Below are 23,950 nucleotides of genomic sequence, written 5' to 3'. Positions count from 1 at the left end.
AAATGCAGAGAAGGGAGGATTTTTAGGGTAGTGGACTATTCTACATGTTATCACAAGTACACATTTATCAAATTAAACATTTGTCCAAACTCATAAACTGTACAACACCAGGAGTGAACCCTGATGAAAACTATAATGTTTGGATGATAATGTGTCAACAGAGATGCGCGGATTGTAATAAACAAACCACTGGTGTAAGCTGTCAACAGTAGGGAAGTTTGTGCATGTGGGGGGGGGGCAGGGAGTATATGGGGACTCCATTCTCTGCTTAATTTTACTTGACTCTGAAACTGTTCTAAAAAAAGTCTATTACAAAAATGAATCCTGCAAAGATGTAAAATATGAATTAGACAAGGAACTAAAGTAGGAGAAATCAGTTAAGAGAAGTCAATCACAATTTAGGTAAGACAAAAATAAGCCATAGAAACAAAACCATTTTAAAACAGTATTCAAGTTTTCACATTATATACAGCCTCATCTACTAGATATAACCATTCCAGATCTTTCTGTACAAAGGAGGTATAGTCTCCAAATTAATAATAACTATACAAAACAAGTAATGTTTTTAAATAACATACATAGCTTGGAATAACGTTTCAAGTTTACATAGCAAATAAATGCAGTGAAAATGAGACAAAACATAATAAATCGCTTCCATGTTTTATATTATAATACATATATCCTTAATAAATTTTTAAAAATTTATTTCAACTGGGACACCATAAATATAATAGAAGTATGACTGTTTATGCTTAGTTTTCTTATACATTATTTGAAATAACTATGAATAAGTACCACATCTTTACTAAAGAAATAGTTCAGTATTTTAATGAATGTAAACTGGTATCAGTTTGAATAAAATCTTTTTTTATTTACTTATTTATTTTTATCCTTACCCAAGGACATATTTTCATTGTTTTTAGAGAGTAAGGGAGACAGAGAAACAGTGATGCAAGAGAGAAACACTGAATGGTTGCTTCCTGCACACTTCTGGACCAGGGATCGCTTGTGCCCTTACTGGGAATCAAACCCGCAACCTAGGTATGTGCCCTGACCAGGAATTGAAACCACAAACTTTTGGTTACAGGACAACATTCCAACCAACTGAGCCACACTGGCCAGGGCTGAGTAAAATCTTAATTTCCTATGGATCCTGACAAACTACTTCCTCTCAGAAAACACCAAGCATTACAAAGTATTGAACATTTGTTAATATCAGTGTAAGTGACTCAATGTGGAGACTTTTCTTTTAGAATGACAACACAAAAAAAAGGGTTATTTTTTTCTAAAAGTGGAAAGATTAGGCATACCTCTTTCTTCAGGCTTTACAGGAAAATACTTTTTCTCTGCAGATATCAGTTCAGGTTTTGGGGCTAGAAATAAAACAAAGTTCATACTTAAAACAAAAATCATTGCAGAGCACAAAAACAACTGTACTACAAACTAAAGGTTGGTTTAAACATAATATCAGATTAAAGCATGGTTTAAGAGATAGAACAATGTAACAGAAATCACTAGGCTCAATCTAATGCTATACCTGTCACTGTTAGCATGAGTAAGTAATAACTCTGTAATCTCAGTTCCTTTTTTGTCAAATGAAGGTGTTCACATCTGTTACACCACCTCTCTCCAGTAGAACTAACAACGATGACGGAAATATTCTATTGTTGTGCTGTCCAATATTGACTATTGAGACTTGAAATGCTTGTACTATTCACTGTGGAGTTAAATGTTTTATTTCATATAATTTTAATTAACTTTGTAAGTCCAGTCTAACTAGTATCTCAAAAGCCTTCAACACTATCTTATGTAAAAATTACTTTTAAGTTGTGCTTTCCTTTTTGGGGGTTAGATCTGCAAATACAAAGCTAAAACCACTGAAAAAGAATGAACTTGCATCATTTTAAAAAAAGCAAATCGCCCTGGCTGGTGTGGCTCAGTGGACTGAGCACCAGGTTGCGAACCAAAGGGTCACTGGTTTGATTCCCAGCCAGGGCACATGCCTGGGTTGCGGCCAAGTCCCAGTAGGGGGTGCGCAAGAGGCAACCACACATTGATGTTTCTCCTCCCTCTCCTTCTCCCTCCCTTCCCCTCTATCTAAAAATAAGTAAATAAAATTTAAAAAATAAAATAAAAAGAGCAATTCTTTCAAGGAAAAAAAACTGTACTGTATTTATAAAAATCAGAAATTGGAGGCTGGAAATTCACAGAAATACACAAAAAGCCAGATTATAAGAAGTTAACTCTAGAAAACTCTTCTAGGTTTGTTTAATTCAACTGTTTTAAAAAAATAAACTCTTCTAATTTGTTTAATCCCTAGCACATTCTTATAAGGAAGAACACATAAATAATGAGTTTTTGTGTGCAACATTAACAAATAGATTTCATCTGAAAATACAGAAAATAAAAATTTTCAGGTCAATATATTAAGTTTTCTTGATTTAAACTTAGTCAATTCTCTTACCTCAAAATGACAAAGAACTAAAGAACACAAATTATTTTAAAGATTCCTTATTTTATATGCCTGTAATAAAAAAAAAAAACACCCTAAAAGATATTAATGTATGTGAACACTCCATTTTTATATATTTCTAAAAGGTGATATATAACACATATATTAGACCTGATTTCACAACTTTAGGACATGAAGATATGAAGAGCAAACTGAATAATGGTTTTCTTACATACCTGGACCCTTAACAGGAGGTGGTGGTTTCTTTGGTTTCTATTAAAATAATAATAGTGAAAACAGTTCAACACTTACATATTAAATATAGTTAAATTCTGGTCATTAAAAATCAAAGGTATATGAATATCTCTCCTTAACCCCTACCTGCTAAAAATTATAAAATAAACCCTAACAACGCCACAAAAGGTCACCGACAAAAATTTATTCTATTAGAGCAAATACCTCCTTGATAAAAATTCAAATATTTCAAAATTTATCACGGTTAAGATAAACCTACAAGTTCTTAATGATTAGTAAAAATATTCTGTCCTTCCTCCTGTAGCTTGAGTCCTGTGCACCATTTTATTGTCTTTAACAGCTAGGTTGGGTGGGGTGGGGGCGGGGGGGCGTAGCAGGGAAAGGCAGAGAAAGAGACTTTGTTTTTAAAAGAAGAAAAAAAGAAGAGTGTCTAATAAATATACCTAGCATTCATTCTTGATTCTTCACTCTCAAAGAGTAGATAAAAAGAAAGGTCTGTGTTTCCTCAATTTTAAATTCTCTTTGATTCATAAGGGTTCACTTATAAGACTCCACTTGATGCGTTAAAAAGCTTGAGACACATTTCTAAGTATGTGAATTTGGTTTTTCCAAATTAAAAGTAACTAATAATCAACAAGGTGTGTTCATTAAGAAAAGTATAAAAATAAAGCACACTGAAGGCTGAATGAATAGTGAATCAAGTCCAGCAAAAGAAGGGCCTCGGATAGTGTAAGCCTCCATAGAGTAAGCTCCAGTAATTTGCTTACCTAAATGAAAAACTGAAAAGATTACAGATTTCTATGTTGGCCTAAATCAAATATGGTACACTGTTTTGTTGTGTGTCTGCTTTCTAACTCTCTTTCCCCCTACTTTATTTAAAAACTCAATTAGAGCTATTGCTCTATGGGGGAAAAATGGGGATCAAGTTGTAGAAAACCAAAAGAACACTGATGAAAACTCAGCCTCACTTTATTCACTGTGAGAAGTAAAACAGACATATTAAATCCTATAAGGAGGCGAAGACTGCTTCTTACTCTCCCCAAATGCACTGAGAGAATAACAGTAAGAATAACAATAAGATAGTGCCTTATTTTCAACAGAATTAATTAAAAATATAATTTCTTCCAGGCAAGTGCTAATTTCTCTAACTAGCTTGGCCAGCTTTTCTTCTTTCAATTAGAATAAAGTCAAAGGTTATTCTCCAATATAATCAGTGGGGAAAGAAAATCAGGAATAAAGCACAGAACTGAAATATTGTTTTGTTTTTACAATAACTCAAGTAAGTTACCTGAAGATATGAATCTAAAACCCTCATAGAACTATTCAATAACTATATAAAAACCCTGTTTATAAAGAAATACTGGCAAAAGGTTCTTTAAACTATTATCACCATTAAAAAATAAAAGCTTACTGGAAAGTCCTTATCCAGTTCATTTATCTGAACAGCAAAATTATCTGGAAATACTCCTTCTTTGCCATTAAGTTCACCCTTCCACCAGCCAGCTTCTCCAGTCTCCTAAAATGCAAAATGAAGAATAATTAAGATCACATGGGTTATCTTTAAATAAGGGGGGAAATTACAAAATAGAAAACTACTGAATCCCATTATTTTTGCAAGAAAAAAGAAAAGGACCTAAAAGACCATGAGGTCCTCCTAATAGAAAATATTACTCACATATTACTTCTAGCAGTAGTTATAAAATTGGGTTTAATTTTTTTTAAAGATTTTTATTTATTTTTTAGAGAGACAGGAAGGAAAGGAGAAAGAAAGGGATAGAAACATCATTGTGTGATTGGTTGCCTCTTGTACGCCCCCTACTAGGAACCTGGCTCGCAACACAGGCACGTGCCCTGACTGGAACTAGAACTTGCAATCTTTCAGTTCGCAGTCCAGTGCTCAATCCAATGAGCCATACCAGCCATGGCTAATTTTTTAAAAAATTAAGTCAAGTAATTTTAAATATAATTTACAAGGATAAAAAGTTCTTGGATGCCCTGGCTGGGTGACTCAGTTGGGTTGGAACACCAAACCTGTACACCAAAAAGTTGCAGTTTTGATTCCTGGTCAGGGTGTGTACTGGAGGCAATCAATCAATGTTTCTTTCTCATATCAATGATCTCTCCCTCTTTCTAAAATCAGTAATAAAAACATATCCTCAGGTGAGGATTAAAAAAAAAAGTTGTCAGTGAGGAGAGGAGAAAAGGAAAAGGAAAGAAAATGGAGAGGAGGGTGAACAGGGAATATGAATTACCAAACTGTAGCTTCCTTAATATTCTTCCCAACATTTAATATACCAAATATTAATCACATTATTCACTTGCATTAGAAATTAACAGGCTCTTTCTTCAACTCTTTCCAAATGCCATCCTTCCATGAGAAATCAGTCCAAAGTGTATGACTACACAAAATGACATACAGCAAACCACTTGATTGTTAATTTAAAACAATGGAACCCTGGTCGATGAGGTTCAATTGGTTGGAGTGTCCTCCCATAGATGGAAAGGTCATGGGTTTGATTTCCCATGTTAGGACATATGCCTAGTTACAGGTTCAGTCCCTGGTCCAGGCATGCACGAGAGGTGACCGATCCATGGTTCTCTCCCTCTCTCCCTTTCTCCCCCCTCTCACTAAAATCAATAAGCATGTCCTTGGGTGAGGATTTAAAAAAAGTAAGGAAAGAAATTTCAAAAACTATTCAATAGAATTATACCAAAAAATATATATAATTTTGCTCTATTACAAATACTAATTATAGGATTCTGCCCAAACCCCAATAATACTGGGTTTCCTTTTTTCAAGTTATAAAACTATCTCATTCTTTTAAATAGTCACACTATTTCCCACAGTATCATAACCATTTCCACACTGGTGGACATTTAAATTATTTCCTTATTATTCCTTGTTTTTTTTCTATTAAAAACAATGCAACAAACATTAGGTGCAAAAGAATGGAATGTGATAAAAGAGAAAGTAAGAAGAGAAACCTGGACGATGTTAGGGTTAGAGGGAAAAACACAACATGATGGGAATTTTCTAATATAACAATTATAACAAAGACAGACAATGAAAATTTAAAAACAAAACAAAACAAAACCGTCTCTGAGCACTCACTATGTGACTATGTCCAGGTTCTCAGGACAGAGAAATAAACAAGACAAAGTCCCAGCTCTTCTAAGCTCACATGCTGGGGGAATGTAGGAGTACTGAGAAATATTTCTAAGAACAAATTATATGACACGATTCAGTGAAGAGAGAAAGATCTTACCTTACTTATCAAATGGATTATCTCTCCCTCTTTGAAAGTAAGTTCATCTTCATTAGCACCTTCATAGGCAAATAATGTTCTCCAATATTCCTTACCTAAAATAAAGAATGCAAATTATGTAGCTTATATAAACTAATTCTTTCAACAAACACCTATGAAGTCTCTATTTTGTGCAAAGCAATGTACACTAGAAGTTATTAAGATGAATTCAATAATTTCAGCCAATTCTATATGTTGAGTTAAGCAACCATTTTATTAATCCTCGGGTGAGGATTAAATAAAACAAAACTACTTAATGAAGTCCTACTATGCTCTAGGCAAAGTTCTAACTGTTGGGGTGGAACATTAGTGACTAAAGCACATTAAAACCCTTGACCTCATGATGCTTATATCCAGCAGGATTTAATACTCTGATCAAGTCATATGGTGTTCACAAATGTCTTCAAAAAATGTAACATTTTTGAGCATCTTCCATTTGCAATATAAAATTTTTATTTAAACACTTACCTTTAATTTTACCTTCAGTGTCTGTTTTTACCTCCATCTGAGTTCTGGATCCTTGTGACTGTATGATTAAGGGCTAGAATAGAGAACAATGAGATAAAATATTTTAAGTTAGAATAAAGATAATACTGTTAGACAAAATTTACTTTTATAGTTATCCAAGCTTTCCCTAATGGTGCTTAGAGCCAGGTTAGTAATGTGACTGAAAACTCTGCCAAGAGAAAAGATCTCAAAAGCTACTCAAGTGATAGCTCAGAACTTGTTAACTTTTAAAAGTTCTCCCTTGTTTCATGATAAAAAATACTCTGATACTCCTGTTCCCTAATTTTAGAACCTCTAAAATAGAATTAGTATTTAAAAACTTACTATGGATCAATCCCTGAGCTAAGAACTTTACACACATTAAAACTTAATCTGCAGAATTCCCTGCATAAAGTAGGCACAAACACTTATGCCTGTTATGGAATAGAAAACAGTTACATAACCTGACCATAAGAGTAATTTAGCAGAACCCAGACTCACACCTAGAAAAGTATGACATCAGAAAGTAAGTTCTTAACCATCACTCAACTTCTCCACAATGAGATAGAGAAAAGTCTTGATACTTTATTGCTGTTATCTAGATGAATATAGTTATTATAACTATAGTCTATTAGACAATTTTCCTCAACTTACAACAGTTAATCCTTTGCCATCTTATACTACTGTTTCCTTGAATCCTCTTCCCAGAAATAACACTCTATTTGACCTTAGATTTCCTTAAAGATCTGAACATACCACTAACTTATATCTTTTATGGTGAGTCCTGTTTAAGTTTTAAGACATTCACTTTAATTTCTCCAAGTTCTAACCATCATATCTTCCAATCTGGCATTGCCTACAAACATAGCAAATATGCTCCCTACTTTATCAATTCCTAGATCAGTTGATCAAAGCAGACCTCATAAGGCCATCCTGTAGGGTGACTCTGAGACAACTCTCACTAATGACAGCTCTGGAGGAGTGGGCATGATAAATGGCAATGGAAAGATTACTAGTGCAGGCGTGGACATTTTGTCCAAACACGCCCATTTGTGCTCTTCAAGATGATGTGTGTCACTGTGTGAATTCAATCTCAAATGTAAAAAAAACCTGTGGCATGGAAATCACAAGCTGCAGGACAATGTAAGTTGTGTGACAAGAAAGTCAAAGGCAATGTGGATTTTCTAAGGCAGAGGAAGAAGAGGAGGCCCGCTGGGGATGTTTTACTGGAAAAGAGCTCCTTGTTGGGCCCAGGCCAGACCTTCCAGATCCCAGGTGCCAAAATCTGAGTAAGTTGCAGAAGCTGCAGTCAGCCACTCAGTCAGGAATTTCTGGAGCTGGCCTGTACCTATCAACCCCTGCATCACCTCTATTGGGATATTACATCAACCCTAATGCTTCAACTTACAATGGAGATGATATGGACTTTCCTGATCTGATTTCATCATAACAGGAAACAAACAGACCATCAAATAAAGCTGTAACACTTGAGGCTGAAGTTAGCCACTGGAGACGTTTTGCTCAGGCTTTCACTGCATACAGCTATAATGATCATGAATTCTACAAACTCCAATATACCATCAAGAAACTTGAACTGTAGCAAAACAAAAACATTGATGACCGTCAACTTGAAACGGCAATATTGCAGAATGTTCACAAGAAGTGATAGCAAGGGGTTATTTTTATCAAGATAAAATAAGTGAGTATGAAGAAAAAATTGAACTTGAACATTTTTTACAGGAGAGTGGCTCAGGAATCAGAGAAACCAATGCCTCTAAAATTTATAATGCAAAAATCCATTCAAATTCTACAAACAGAAAAATAACAGTCTACCAAGAAGATCAAAGGTCTTGAAACCAGAATTAAATCCCTTAATTAAAAAATCACCTTCTGTACAAAACAAGAGGGATGTTTCAGGGACAGAACAAGACCAGAAGAATGAGAAAGAGAAGAAAACTGTGAATTGAAAAATGTGCATTGAAGCCTGAGACTACCAAGCAAAATGGTAAGATGACAGAAAAGGAAAAAGTTCATCCACAAAGTACATTCATGGAAGAAGCATTGAGAATGCAACAAGCACTGTCTGATGCTGAAAACAGAATAATGAGATGGAGCAGCTTAAACCATGATAACAATCTCACTGCCAACAATTAGAATTTGGAGAAGGAATCAACACAAATTTAACTCAGCACAGCGCAGCTCTGCAATGACAACAAGCTCTTTTAGGTCAGTTTGAGTTTATCTCACCACAGCCCTCCACTGGATCAATGACCTCAGTGAGTCTTCTAAATTGCTCCAAGAGCTGAGAAAATAATGCAGGAAAAAGAAGCAACAATCAGAAAGATCAGCAGAGACTGTCAGATTAAATTGCTACCACCTCTGAACTACAAAGAAAAAACTGTAAACAAACTGATTCAGAAATTAAGCAGCTAAAGGGAGAACAAGATGTTTTTAAAAACTTTCTTAAGGAAAAAGAACTCTTAAAGCAAAAAGTGATGAACTCCTCTCTTTAAGTAAAAATTTCACTAATAAAGTGAGTGAAAATCAACTTCTGATGCAGGCCGTAATCAACTGAAGGAGAGACTACTGATTTTTGAGGTTGACCTGTGGAAAATCTAACAGGAAAATGAAAAAACTATAGGAACTTCTCAGGAAAAAAAGGAAACAGAAAATCAAGCACTACTAGAAAACAGAAATGTGACTTTCTATGGCGAGGAAAGAGAATTCGGAATATGTTGCAATGACAAAGAAGGCTCTTGCTGTAGAACAACTACTGAAAAAAAAAAACACAACAGAGCAAGACATGGGAATTAAATTAGTTTTTAAAAGTAGTTACATCACTTGAGGAAGAGACAGGTATGTGTCAACAGGAGAGGAATTAGGTCCTGTTGGCATTGAAACAGAAACAAAGGGAATACTGTGCCTTAGGGAAGGAGGATCAATATTTACATGACAAGGAATTAGTTATTTCCCTTAAGCCAAGAGCTCAAGAGGTCCCTTAACCACACTTTACCACCACAAGACTGTCCTTTGCCAGAAGCTTTGGGCTGCAGAAGACAGAGCAACTAAACTTGGAAGGAAAGTTACAGCATTGGAGGAAAAGTCAGGTTCACCTTTTAATGCAATGGAAAAGGAAAGCCTTCAAGCCAGTCTGCAGGTGGAGTCACTGCAGGAACAACTGAATGTTGTCATCAAGGAGAGAGATGAATGCGCATTACAGCTTTCTGTCTCTTGGAAATAAGAAAAGCAGTATGTGCACGCACTAGCTAACTTGGTACTAGCTGAACAGATGGAGAGGGCAGGCAGCCTAGACAGAAAACTGGGGGTGTTACAGGGATGTCTGAATAAAGTGAATGCTGGCTTGGATCAGAAGGAAGAGCAAACTAAAGAATTTAAAAAACAAAATGAGGTCCAACAGGAAGTGATGGATAACATACAAAAGAAATTACTGAACTTATTAAGTAGCACCAAAGAAGAAGTCAACAGAATCCAAATGAGAAAACCCGTTAGAGGATATTTTCAAACACCAAAGCATGACCCTTGTGAAGTGTTACAATTAATGGGAAGCACTGTGGGTGTCAAAAGCAAAGAAAAGGAGCAGCTGCTAAATGAAGAGCAAGGTGGTGTTACCAGGTGAATGGCCAGGTGGCTTGGATCAAAAAGTGTCCCCAACAGACCTCTGAAACCAATGCACCAGTCTGTGCATAAGAGCTCTTTTTTAGAACTTTGTGTTAAATATCTAGAAACAGAATCTCAACTTTCCAGCAGCAAGCACAATGCTTGTGATATGAAGACTATATATTCACTAGGGCTAAAAATGCACAACCAAGTCTTCAAACTATCTGAGGATACGCACCCAGAAAAACAGGTGTGAATCCCTGTTCCATAGCTGTGTCTCTTAAACAAACCTGGACCTGCAACTGGTGGGTCTGGGCATCTTCTTTTTAATGCCATTGCTAATGTTTTGCCACATATATTTCTTTGCTAATGTCACCTGAGAGGATTGCTCACATTGTCCTGAAAGACTTTCTAAAGCAAAATAGATGAGTCTCGAACCAGAGATAAGACAGCACTTTAAAGTAGTGGTCTTAGAAAAAAGACACACATTTGTTTCTGCAGTTTTAGTTTGTTTAATAAAGATATTAATACTTGAAAAGAAAAATTGTTAGTGGCATCGTTAATCAAATGAAGTTACAAGCTTTAGAGTTAGAAAGGGGCGCCATATTATCTAATCTAATGTCTCTCCTAATGCAGACATTGCTTCTCCAGCATTCCTAGCTATCATATGGTTATACAGCAGGACTGCAAAAACCACAAGAACGCCAATCTTTATCTTTAAAACCAAGAATCGATTAGGTCGCATAATCTTAAGGCTAGGCAGTCTCAGAGCAAGGAGAAGACAGGGTTCAAAGTACAAGTTTTCTTTCCTGACCTAAATCACAATTACATGAGAAAATATGCAGCGAGCTAGGAAAGAAAAAATGTTGAAACTAAACACGTTAGGAGAAAACTTCAGAACATATTTCACCAACCAAGAGTCTTAAAAGTGAAATATTGCTAAACTAGCCAATACTGAAATCCTTTAAACTCTTAAAAGTTAAAATAAAGACATACAAATGAGAGCCCTAACAACTTCACAGGAAAAGTTTCCTATCTGAACATTTGATCTGAAGCTTCCAGATGTTAATGCCAAGAACAGCAGCTTTGAAATAAATGGCCTTAAGGTTGTAGCTATTTCCCCCCCAAAATAATAACGTAAGCATCTGAAGCTCCCTGATGTTAACACCAGAAACCACAGCTTTCGAATAAGTGCCCTTAAGATTGTAGCTATTTTTTCCCCAAAATAAAAACTTAAGTATTGAGTTTAAAATCTTTTATCAGAGATTAAAATTTATGGTATGTTAACTTTGATTTATTTCACAACACCAGTGAAATGCTAAAGAAAAATGGAGTTCTCCATCCATTTACAGGGGGAGGTGAGTAGATTTCACCATTGCTGACAAACCACAGGAAAGTTAAACAGTGTCTAATAAACTTTGTTTCTCAATTGTGAAGCCATTTTAAAATGGTCCATCTGAGGCGAACTTCAAATTAAAAGAAAATATATATATACCTTTAGCTTTAAAAGGCAGAAAAAAAAAAAATCCTTGCCTTTTCTAATTTTACACTTACAAATCTAACTCTAAAGCTTCCACTAAGAAGAGTTTATATCAAATTTACCACAAAACATTCTAATCGTATAAAAATCAAACATAAACATTAATCGCTGTAAACCTGAAAAGATTTTCTCACAAGTTTTCTTAACCAATGACTAGAGATTTCAACATAGGACATTTAAAAATTGCAATGTAGCTTTTATATTCTGCAAAATGTTTAAGGAGAAAAAAATAGTGGAGTTAATCTAAGTGAAGTTAATTTGTAGTACCTTTTCTGATTTTTTCTCTTCTACTTCACTATTGGATGTTCTTGTCCTAAGTTTCACAGAGCCTTCTTTAAAAATATCACCAAATCCAATTCCTCTAATTTTCTTTGGCTGTGTAACCGATCCAGGTGTACTTTCACTCCCATTCCCCGGAGAGGGGAAAGATAAGGTAGGCCCAGTCCAAGGAGTTTCTGAAAGAATAATTTGTTTTTGAAGAATGACACTAGCATCCTGAGAATCTTGATACTCCCCGCCTCCATTGTGTTTACACTGTACAAATTCTAATAAAAAATCAAATAAAAACAATAAATTAAATGACCAAGTACTAATATATCCAAAAAAGTAAGATGTACTTTACATTGTTATTTTCCTGGATGTTGTGTAAAACAACTATTTAGGTATTTTTAATTAGCAAGATGCTAATTAAGAAATCAAGGAAATCACATTACACATGATCCTTACAACAGCATGTCAAATTTACCTCTTTGGACAAAGATGATAAGAAATGTAAGAGTAAAGAATTAAAAAGACAAAGTTAATCATTTTTTAAAAGTCATACAGCTCAATCTGTTTAAAGTCAGGGTGAGTTTCCAAACACAAAAACTGTAAATATCAGCAAATTTTTATTTTAAAAGTCAGTAGTTCAAGATCTGTCATCTTAACTCACAGATGAAGTAACATAAGTCTAAATTTGAAGCAGTCCATAAAAATTTACATTATAGTGGAAAAAATATATATTAAACAAAGTTTAACATTACATGGTAAGAAAGTTATTTCTACATTCTCCCTCAGTAGCAAAGGTTCTTATTTAGAAGACTCAATGACTTCATGAACAGCCCCATGGAAAACTATGTGGATATTATTTCAGTTCATTTTTCTGGGTAAAAGCAGCACAGTTTATAACAGATTCTCAAAGGACCTTATAATCTAAGAAATAAAGTTCTAGAGTAAATCATACAAAAAAATTCCAGAAACATTTCAGGATAGGAGTGAGAAATGGGGAGAAATATGTAAATTTCAGCTCATTAAACTAAAAGAGTATGTTGAAATTTAATAGTAAGAATAACAACGGGTAATAGTAAAACTGGCAGTTACCACTTATTCTGTGCTTAATATGTAGCAAGCACTTGCTAATAAGCACTATACATGAATTATATTTAACTTTTATAACCACACATAGGCTAGCATTAAGCACTATTACTATTCATTTTGAAAAACTAGGCAAGGAAATGTTAAGAGCTTTTCCAAGGCCATAGAAGGTGTAAGCAACAGTAAATGTTGGAAGCTAACTCCTGATGATCCCAAAACCAGTTTTAAACATTTTCATATAATGATTCAAACAACAAAAGCCTCCAATCACACATTTTAAAATATCTGAGCAGTTAATAAACACAAATCTTATAAACTTCAGAAATATAATGCTAACAAGTTCAGTGATCTACTCTAATTCATACTTGCAATATGCGCCTAAGCCACATCCGAAGGGGAATCCAAAAAACCCCTAGAATTTATTTATAAAAAATTGTGTATTTATTCCTACACGTTTAAACTTTAGTCACCTTCCAAGTACTCTCCCCATTTGATGCAAGACACCTACTGAGATATTTTTCCACTGCTCAAAACCGTTTTTGAACTCACTGATTTTGATGCCTTTCAGTGCTTCTGCTGTTTTTTGTTTCACCTCTTTCACATTGACAAAACATCTCCCTTTGAGGACTTTTTTCATTCAGGGAAACAAACAAAAAAAGGCACTCATAATGAGACTGAGTGAATAGGGAAGGTGGGTCATGGGGCAGGGGGCATGCCATTTTTGGTCAAAAACTGCTGAACACTCAGTGTCACGTGGGCAGGTGCACATGTAAATCACCCATCATGAAATAGGCAAACGTGCTGAGTCTTCAAAAAAAACTCACTGAAACCAAACGCAGTCTCTCACAATGCCAGCTGATAAGATACACTGATACAGATGGGTTCCTCGAACCCTCACCTAGCGGGGAAGACTGTCCTGTAAGGGGCCTGCCCTCCAGAAAATAATTCCAGGTTTTTGTGGGTCCTCCCCTCATATAGTTTTAGTAATAAGGTTTTAAGTCAATTTTATTGAGAGAATATTTACATACAATAAAATAAACCCATTTTAAATGGACAATCCAAAAATTTTTGACAAATGCGTGCCCCAAGTAACCCCAACAATTAAGATATAGAACTTCTGTCACTACAAAAAGAATACTTTGTTTACTGTTTCAGTCAATCCTTCCTACACTCTAACCTCAAGAAACCACTGATCTTCAATCTGTCATTATTTAAATGCAATGTCATTTCTAGAGATTCAAATTTAATCACATAACACGTCTTTTCTTTCTGCTTCTCCTGCTAAGCAGAATATGCACAGGTCATCCATGCTCCCACTTCAGTCCTTTTTATCTACCATTAAGATGTTAGCTGCAGATTTTTTTCATAGACAAGCTTTACCCAATATTAAAAGTTCCCTTCTGTGGCTATTATAAAGTTTTTATCATAAGTGTTGAATATGTAAAATTCTCTTTCTGCATCTATTGAGATGACCATATGGTTTTTCTCCTTTAAACTGTTACTATGGTAGATTATATTAACTTTTGAATTTGTGGGATAAACCCCACTAGTCATAGTGTATCACATATTTTGCTGGATTTGATGTGGTAATGCTTTATTAAGAACTTCTGTTTATGACCCAAATAGTTTGTAAGTCCTTAATGATGTCACATGTATATTCTAACACAGGCGCAGACAGACAGTAAGAAAATTAGTAAGGAATAATAACAAATACATCAAAGAAAATAAGGGAATTAGAATGAGGGATGGGAGCTTTTGGCTGTTTTATACAGAGCTGTCGGGAAAGGTCTCACTGAAAAGGTGACTTCTTAAGACTACCGAAATCAGACAAAAAGCTATAAGGACATCTCAGAGAAAAACATTCCCAAAGGTATACAGCAAGTACAAAGGTTGTGAGACAGGAATGTTCCTGACTTCTTGAAACAGGCTGCCACTAGAGGATGAGCACTTTAATATTCAGGAGGGAGATAACAGCAATTAACAGGCTGTTAACAATTACAAAGTAAAATAAAACTGATACCAGGGCAAGCAGTAGTGGAGATGGTAAAAGAAAACAGATTCTGCACGTTTACTTAGTAGGTCACAAAAAGCAGAGTGTAAGATTAAAAAAAAGAGTTAGAGAGGAATCTAGTTCTTTGCTCTAACTAAAAGAGGGATGGAGTTGCCATCAACTCAGATGAAAAAACTATAGAGCAAATCTGGGCGCAGTGAAAGGGGCAGAAGAAACAGGGTTAAGATGCCTATTTCATATCTAAATGGAGATTCTGATAGGCTTACAGTGGGGTAGACTTACACAAAGCAGTAAAGTGCCAGCAGATACAGTGCCTGGCTTTACAGAACTAGGGGCAGGGGGGCTGAGGGGGGCGGGGATTGAAAGCAAATAAGGAAACTGAAAATGACAATGGACACTAAACAAAAAAGGTTACATATATTTGACAAAAGGAGTCATTTCCTTTTAAAAATGGAAGTATAACACTTCCCTTGAAAAGTAAAGCTTTTCATGAAATGGAATACTAAAAAAATTTTTATCTTGAGATTTTATTTAGAAACCAATCAGTAAGAGAATGCATTATGAATTCACCACATTCCTACAAAAATAATGGCTTTCTTACAACTTTTATTCTATAATTCTTCAATGAAAACTTAGGGCACAAAAACAGATTACCCAGGAAGGCTCAGATATTATTGTCTACCTTTCATCTAGAGACAGAATTATCTTCTCAGCATTAATAGCATGGGTTTTGTTTTTAAGATTTTATTTATTTATTTTTAGAGAGGGGAAGGGAGGGAGAAAAAGAGGGAGAAAAGCACCAATAGGTTGCCTCTCGTACATGCACTGACCACGCCCACACAGGAGACCGAACCTGCAACCCAGGCATGTGCCCTGACAGGGAACAGAACCAGTGACCCTTTGCTTTGAAGGACAATGCCCAACTAAGCCACATGGGTGAGGGCTGTAATACCCAGAGTTTAATTGCTCAAGCCAAGAACATCACCCCATATATGTGTTCATTGATTGCAAGAAGAGACTAGAAGAGCTCTACTAAATGTAAAGAAATGTAAGAAGAAACTGTGTAAAATAATCAAATTGTGGTGGATATGGCATTCCAATACTATGAACAAAAAAAAAAATCAATTTATAATGTACAGTTGACTAGAATTCCTCTAACAGTCACTGGAAACACACACTATTTTACTAATTAAAAAGACTGTCAAAATACCAATTATAGACAGACAGACACATAGACAGTGAACATCAATTTGTTAAGACACAGAGAGTATGAACATCAATTCTTTAAATCATAAATCATAAAATCAAACTCTTAAATTAAAGGACTATCTACTTTTATCACTAAAGTTCTAAAGTCCTTATAAAGCCCTCACTTCCTGGCATTCAAATCAATATTCGAAAACTCTCTGCCTAAAAATTAGGGTTTTAAAAAAAGGAATTATAGTGTACTTAAACCACTGACGTCCCACCCCATAATCACGAAGCTGCACATTTAGAATGCCTGTTATTGTAACAGGGTTAAACAAGCACAGAAGTACATTTTTAACAGATATGACTCTGCAAGGTTACTAACATGTGAATAGGGCTAAACTGTGCAAGAAAATGCTCAAAGTATTCATAATTATAAAAATAATAAACTACATCCAAATTTAAATTTCATTTCTTTTGCTAGTGGTCCCAGATGGAGATTAAATTTTGTACATATTTTAAGAGCTCAATTTATATGGCATCATAAAAATCATTTCACCATAAACTTTAATACCAAAGTTTAATGTTAAAAATAAATATCAGAGAGTCCAATACTTATAAAACATAAGAAATACCAATATGGATCAGAAATAATTCACGGGATAGTTTGCTAAAGAATAAGTGTACCATTAAATTTAAGCCAGATGTTTTTAGTACTTATGTTTGTTCTCTAATGGTTTTTATATATCCTTAAAACATAAATTTTGATATCACAATTGGTACCAAGTAAGTGTAACAGAAAATAGTAAATCTGTTATGACTCCTCTATTTATTCCCATCTCATGCTTCAATGGAATCAGCATTTGCAGTACAGGTTGACCATCATCTTTGACTTTAGGAATTCTAAAATCCATGAAATATGACATTTGCAAACAGATCAAAACTGTATGTAAGTATATCTTAAGTGGGAAGAAATAAGGTAACATAACTATTATTTCATAATCACAGTACTTACTAAAGGCTTACTTGAGGCTGAAGCAGACATTAGAGGAAAAACATTAGAGACAGTTACTTCATCTTAAGACTCTCATAAATTGTTTGTTAAATAGATAAATTGAAGCTCACAGTTCAAAAGAAAGAATTTAAAAAAAAACAAAATAAACATTTCATAATAATATATGGTTTATTTAAATTTATTCAAATTTTTAAAAATAGTCTACCTGAATCTTCCTGGGCTTCATGAGTTTCACCATCATCTGTTACCTCTAATTCTTTCACAAAATTTGAGGGAAACAGTCCCAATTTGTTGTTCAGGGTTCCACTCCACCAGCCTTCTTCTACCTGAAAGAGTTCACAACTCAAAAATAATAAAAATTTCTCAAGGAAAATCTTCACCCAATGGGAAAATAAAGCTATAGAAGTGAGTAAACACAAAGTTAGTGATACAAAATAACCTCTTTAAATCTGTAAGAAAACATTATGGGAAAAAATATTTCTAAGTAAATTAAGTGGATTGGATTAACCATATATGGGCTTAGTCATATATCAAGAGCACTTTGCAACATTTACATTGAATTAGATCAATTATAATCTTATAAAATTATAATCTTATAATCTGTAATCAATTGTAATCTTACAAAAAACTTTCATGAAAGTATCAGATAACCAAGAATAATGTATCCACAGCAAGAAGTAGATAGTTTTCTTCTGGAATGTTACTCTTTTAAACACAACTGAGCCTCAGTTTGTAATTATGACGTATATTATTTATTTGTGAATTCTTGATTTGGAAAAAGTTTGATGAATATAAGAATATATCTTCCTAAAGGCACATAACATGGCTCAGCCTTTTACTTGAACTATGAGTCTCAAACCAAGTGTGAAAAAGAATCACTTATTTTTAAAAATCCCAGTGTCATGTTCTACTAAACATTCCTCCCAACCCAACTGGAAATATTCTCAGAAACTAAACTTTTTAGAAAAATATTTATGTTCACTAGTAACAAGGTTACTAAATTTTCATGAAATTACTTAATATTATTTAATAAATGGTTTATAAGGTATAGTTTCAGCTAAGGATGCTAAGAGGTATTACTAGGTAAAAACAATTTCTTAAAGAGTAAACCATTCATTGCCAAAACACACTTAGCAGTACATGCAATATCATAGCTATTTTTTGTTTAAAATATTTTTATTTTTTTACCTCATTATAATGACAAGCAAATTTTAATAAGTTATTCCTCTAACAGGCATTCACTATGTAATACAATCCATGGTGTTAATTGCTAGGAAAAGATTTAAGTTTGCATATGAGAAATCTGTCCTTGATTAAAAAAAATTTAAGGAAGAACACAAAAAATAAGATTGTTACAATATAACAAAAACCAACCTTTTAAAACAAAAGGTATTATAACAAAAGTATGAACAAAACGCTATAAGAACACAAAGGACTTAAAAGAATAAAAAAGAAAGGGCTACACTAAAATAGGGAGATGAAAAAGAGTTGATATTTAAAGGCTGAGTAAGAATTTTCCAGGTAAAAAGCGTGTTAAAAATATGATGACAGAAAAATGAACTTATTCAAGGAGTATATACACCTAAAATACGAGGCAGCTAGAAGACAAGCTGTTTGAGGGAAGAATGGAATGCAGTAAGTGTGGTAAGTTCAGAATTTTTAGCAGACGTAAGGAGGCACCAAAGGTTTGTGAGTTCTTCAAAACCAGGTGTAATGGAGATATGCAGACCAAACTGGAACAGGCACAACAAGGGAAACAATATCAGAAAACGACTATCTAAACCTGGAATCCCAAACTGACAGCAACTGGGTGGTTAGGGTAAATAACCTTATAATAATTCCTATTTAAAGAACTCTAACTCAAAAACTGACCTTGTGGATTCAGAGTCTGGCTCCTCTGCATGCCAGACATATGAACTTGGGCAAAGATGTCTAAACTATGGTCTCCTATCCCATATGCTTATCTACAATGTAAACTTCACATCCCTCCCACAAAGGAAGTGGTGGTCTTTGTCTCCACTCCTTTCAGTCTTACTTGGTGAAAGTGACACTATCACTTCCAAGGTTAGATTATAAAAGGCTATCTCTACATTTGCTGAAATGCTTATACTTAGGAACCCTGAACTGCCATGTAATAAGTCCCACTACCCTAAGACCTCCCCCAACTATAGTAAGAAAGTCAAGCCAAATGGAGACTCCACACAATGGCTCTCCATAGGGAGTCCTAATATTCGAGTTTTCTAAGCACCAGACACATCAGTGAAGACTTCCCATGATTCTACCAGCACTCAACCTTGAATCTTTCCAGTTCAGAACTCCAGACATCGCAGAACAGACACAAGTCTCCCCTGCTGTGCCCTATCTGAATCTGTGACCCACACACCCATGAACCTAATATAACAGCTGTTCTTTACCACAAAGTTTGGGATGGCATGTTCAGTGGCAACATTAACTGAACAGCCAATCACTTATTTTCTATGATTTAATCTATTCAAATGTAAAACTGGGATCAAAACTCCTATATTCAGGTTATTTAATAAAACTAATATTCCATTACTGGTAAAAGCAGAGATATAACAAGATATTTTAAAAATATTTTTAAATATTCTAAGATATTAAAATGAGGGGAAAGTGTTTTTGGTTAACATTTCAATGTGAAAATTCAAACAATGCAAAGCTTTTTAAAGATTCTGCTTTTGAATTTCTATTTTACTGCTTTGTGCCTGAACTAAATTCAGAACCAAACAAAAGATTTATTTATGTTTGTAACCACTTAGATTACATTAATTCTTAGTTTTAACATACCTTTTTTCCTTTCTAAAGTCAAGAGATACAAATACAGTACACAAATATTAGGTATAAACAAGGATAAGTGACATTTTATTTCTGTGCATAAGATAACCAGATACTGTCATTAAAAAATTATTTTCAAATCTATATCTTAAAATGTTTTATTTTTTTGATAAATTTTTTTAAAAAATCTTAAGTCATGTTTATTCTATCACAGTTGTCAATTTTTCCCCCTTTGCCCACCCCCACAGTCAATTCCCACTGTTGTCCATGAGTCATTCATACATGTTCTTATATCTCACAATTTTTATAAAAAATAATGAAACCTGCAAAAAAATTCTAACAGAATATCCTTACAAAGTATTTTTCCTTACAAAGCATCTTTTTGATACCCAAAATATCTTTATAAAGTATTTTTCTGACACCCAAAGCATCAATTCTAATTGCTGCTTTATCGCTAACATATGTTTTCCTTACCTCTTCATTAATATCAATAATATCTCCCACTTTCAGCTCCAGTTCATCATCGTTTTGTGGAATGTACTCAAAGAGAACTTTACACTGACGTTTCTTGGTCTCTAAAGAAAGTAACAGAAAAAAATTAGGTTAAGAACGATCTTTAAAACAACAGTGTCTTTATTTACATATTGTATCTTTTCCATGGGATTTATATACATGAACAAAATCAGAACATGTAAGCATTCTAAGCAGTTAACCAGTCAGCTCTGGGTGGCTCTTCACCTTGCCCCCACATTACAATCTATTCATTCCAAAATAAATTCAAACCAACTAGAAATGAGATATAAAGCCCACAGCAATAAAATCTTTTATACATCTGATCCCACCAATTACACAAAAGTAAGCTATCCACCACCAATATTGAGACATTTTAGAAATACAGACAATAAAAGATACTGTTGGCACAATAAACGTATCACATACAAGTCCTCCAAGCTGGTGGTTTTCAGACCTTCCTGATCAAAGCCCAGGAATATTTAAAATGCACTAATTTAAGAGTATCTGTGTTTAAAAAAAAAAAGGAAAATGCACAAATCTAAAATGTACTTTATCTTTTTAAACAGCTCTGTTTTCTGACAGACAAAAATCAAACTCATATAAGTAAAGATAAAAAGTAATTTTACTTTTCCTTTTCAAACAAGCTATATTTATTCAGGCAAGTAATGATCATTTGTAACAATCCAGGTTTGTGGTTCTCAATTTCTTTTAAACTCCTAATAATTGAGAACTCAGCCGTGGCTGGTGGGGTTCAGTGGATTGAGTGCTGGCCTGTGAACCAAGGGGTCGCTGGTTTAACTCCCAGTCAAGGCACATGCCTGGGTTGTGGGCCAGGTCCCCAGTAGGGGATGTGCGAGAGGCAAACACACATTGAAGTTTCTCTCCCTCCCTTCCCCTTTCTCTAAAAACAACTAAAATCTTTAAAAAATTTTATTGAGAACACAGATTCACTTCTATCTTAATAGTGAATCATTAAAGCAGCTGTAGGTAGATGACCAGGTATGGTTGATTAAAGGACTACCTCTAGCTACCTAAAGAAATCAAGAGAGAGCTGAGACTGGGAAGGGTAGCAATGGAAGAATTAGAAAAAATCATCAAAAGCAAAGCTGTTTTACTGGAGACCAAGGCTAAGATCATCCACGTTCTCATATTTCCAATTACTATCTACAAAATGTGAAAGTTGGACAGCGGAAAAGGCTGATAGAAAAAAATTGATTTATTTGAAATATGATTTTGGAGAACTGTATGAAGACCTTGGATCACCAGAAAGATGAACAAGTGGGTCCTAGAGCAAATTAAGCCTGAAACATTGCTGCAGGCAAAAATGACACAACTGAAGTTGTCCTACTTTGGGCACAAGTAGGACAACTACTTCTTCCATTCTAATTCTTCCATTGCTGCCCTTCCCAGTCTCAGCTTTCTCTTGATTTCTTTGGGTAGCTAGAGGCAGTCCTTTAATCAACCATACCTGGTCATCTACCTATAGCTGCTTTAATGATTCACTTTCAAAGACAGAAGTGAATCTGTGTTCTCAATAAAATTTTTTAATCATGAGAAGACAATTGCTTCACCTCTCACATGCTATGGATCTATAAAATTATCAACACACACACACAAAAAAAATTCAACTGAACACCCAAAACAACAAAAGAACATTGCAACCAACATCTCAGAATAATTTTAGGTAATAAATTTAATAATGGTTTTATGTATATTGCAGGACACTATGTCTTAGAACTAGAGGTAAATATAGTTCCTAAATACTTTGCAAGATATTGAAGTCAAGTTGAGAAAACGTGTTCTTTGTAGTTAGTACTTCATGAATGAGGGGAAAATGGTTTATATTATAAAAAGAAAAATCTATTTTGTTCAGGGTGCACCTTCAAGTAAATCTATTGTTATCTCTCTGATAATCTCAGGCCTTTAAAAATATAGTTTGTTTTTTAATGAATATAAATATCTTTTTAAATGATTTAAAGTGGAAAAGAATATTAATTAGTACCTCTATCCTCAAACATATCAATCGACTTTGGGCAGCCAAGTTATATTTTAACCAATAGCCTTGGTTTTCCTTCCTCACACTAAGCATAATTCTCCACTGAATGATTTTTTCCAAAGTAGTTTGCAAAATTACTTGCAAAGAATTTTTCATTTTTCGAAGGAAAGAGCCACATTGGATAAAAACTGCTAAACAGCTCCTATTATGACCATATAATGTGAGTCATTTATTCTAAAAATATTTGTTCAAGATGCCATTTTTAAATATGATTCACTCCTAAGCTGAGGTGACTGCCTCTACTGAACTCATCTATTAATTGGAATAAAATTAAAGGAATTCTGCAATTTTTGTTTACATCTTCAAATGGCATACACGATGTCCACCTATACATACTGACCATTAATATTTACTTAAGTACTACAATGTATCAGAATCTCTGCTAAGCACTAAAGAAAATAAAACAGAACTTCTGGTCCAGATGGTGGCGTAGGCAGATATGGCCTGCCTTTTCCCACAACCACATAAAAATTACAACTAAAATATAAACCCACCATCCCTCAGAACCGTCGAAATCAAGCTGAATGGAAGTCTGACAACTACAGAATTAGAGAAACCACATCAATCCAGACTGGTATGAGGGGAACAGATGTGGAATGGGCTGGTCCCTGACCCATGTGTAGTGGATAAAAATTCATGAGGGATATCTCGGGAGCAAGGAGTCCCAGTCCCACACCAGGCCCACCAGCTCAGGGTTCCACTACAAGGAAAGTAAGTCCCTACAACTTCTGGCTGCAAAAACCACTGGAGACTGGGTCGATGAAGAAACTGCTGGAACTCCAAGTTTCTGTTAAAGAACCCACACACAGACTCACCTACTCAGACTCACTCCCCCTGAGCTCCAACACCAGGGTACAGCTTGAAAGGCACCAGTGGTATACAGGGAGACAGTGAAGTGTCTGGTATCCAGGTGAGCAGAGGCCATGGTCCCTTTTCTAAACCCTCCCCCCATAGAGCCAGCAAGCTGGTGTCACATATGAGACTCCATCAACTTGGCTAGCACTATTTGATCCACCTTGGAGATCCCCAGACACTCTGCCTCACCCAACTTAGAGACCCATCCAAGCTGCTTTGCTATATGAATGGCTGGTCTTAGCTCATGCTTCACAACTTCCTAAATCCTATCAAACAAGCTACAGCTGGCCGCAGTGAGTCCCAGGCCCCACAGAAGGTGCAGCCAGCCTAGATTCACAGCTTAGCTTTGCCTGGGAATCTCCAAGTCCAGCAAAACTAGCAGCCATCTCAGATTGGCAGGGTGGCCAAAGACAGGTAGGGGCTGACATTGCCTGCACTACCTGGAAACCCCAGAGCCAGTGCACCCAGTGAGCAGATACAGACCATGTCAGAGTACCTCCACCCTGCCCC

General features: G+C 35.0%; 1 protein-coding gene across 2 annotated transcripts in view; it reads right to left on the bottom strand.

Annotated features, from left to right (window-relative positions):
• CD2AP (CD2 associated protein) overlaps positions 1-23,950 on the bottom strand; it is a 132,809-nt gene that overhangs the window by 43,033 nt on the left and 65,826 nt on the right. For both annotated transcript variants that reach the window (XM_054569470.1, XM_054569471.1), the window contains exons 4-11: positions 20,491-20,591; positions 17,429-17,549; positions 11,924-12,111; positions 6,481-6,553; positions 5,974-6,068; positions 4,119-4,223; positions 2,689-2,725; positions 1,311-1,373 (exon numbers count right to left, since the gene is read on the bottom strand). In XM_054569470.1, coding sequence (XP_054425445.1) covers positions 1,311-1,373; positions 2,689-2,725; positions 4,119-4,223; positions 5,974-6,068; positions 6,481-6,553; positions 11,924-12,111; positions 17,429-17,549; positions 20,491-20,591 — 783 coding nt within the window. The remainder of the gene's footprint in view (positions 1-1,310; positions 1,374-2,688; positions 2,726-4,118; positions 4,224-5,973; positions 6,069-6,480; positions 6,554-11,923; positions 12,112-17,428; positions 17,550-20,490; positions 20,592-23,950) is intronic.

The sequence above is a fragment of the Pteronotus mesoamericanus genome, unplaced genomic scaffold (genome assembly GCF_021234165.1).
Source record: "Pteronotus mesoamericanus isolate MK-2021 breed Mesoamerican mustached bat unplaced genomic scaffold, CSHL_Meso_final contig_20, whole genome shotgun sequence".
Lineage (NCBI taxonomy): Eukaryota > Metazoa > Chordata > Mammalia > Chiroptera > Mormoopidae > Pteronotus > Pteronotus mesoamericanus.
Note: the sequence above shows the minus strand (reverse complement) of the source record. Positions and strands in the feature narration are given on the sequence as shown.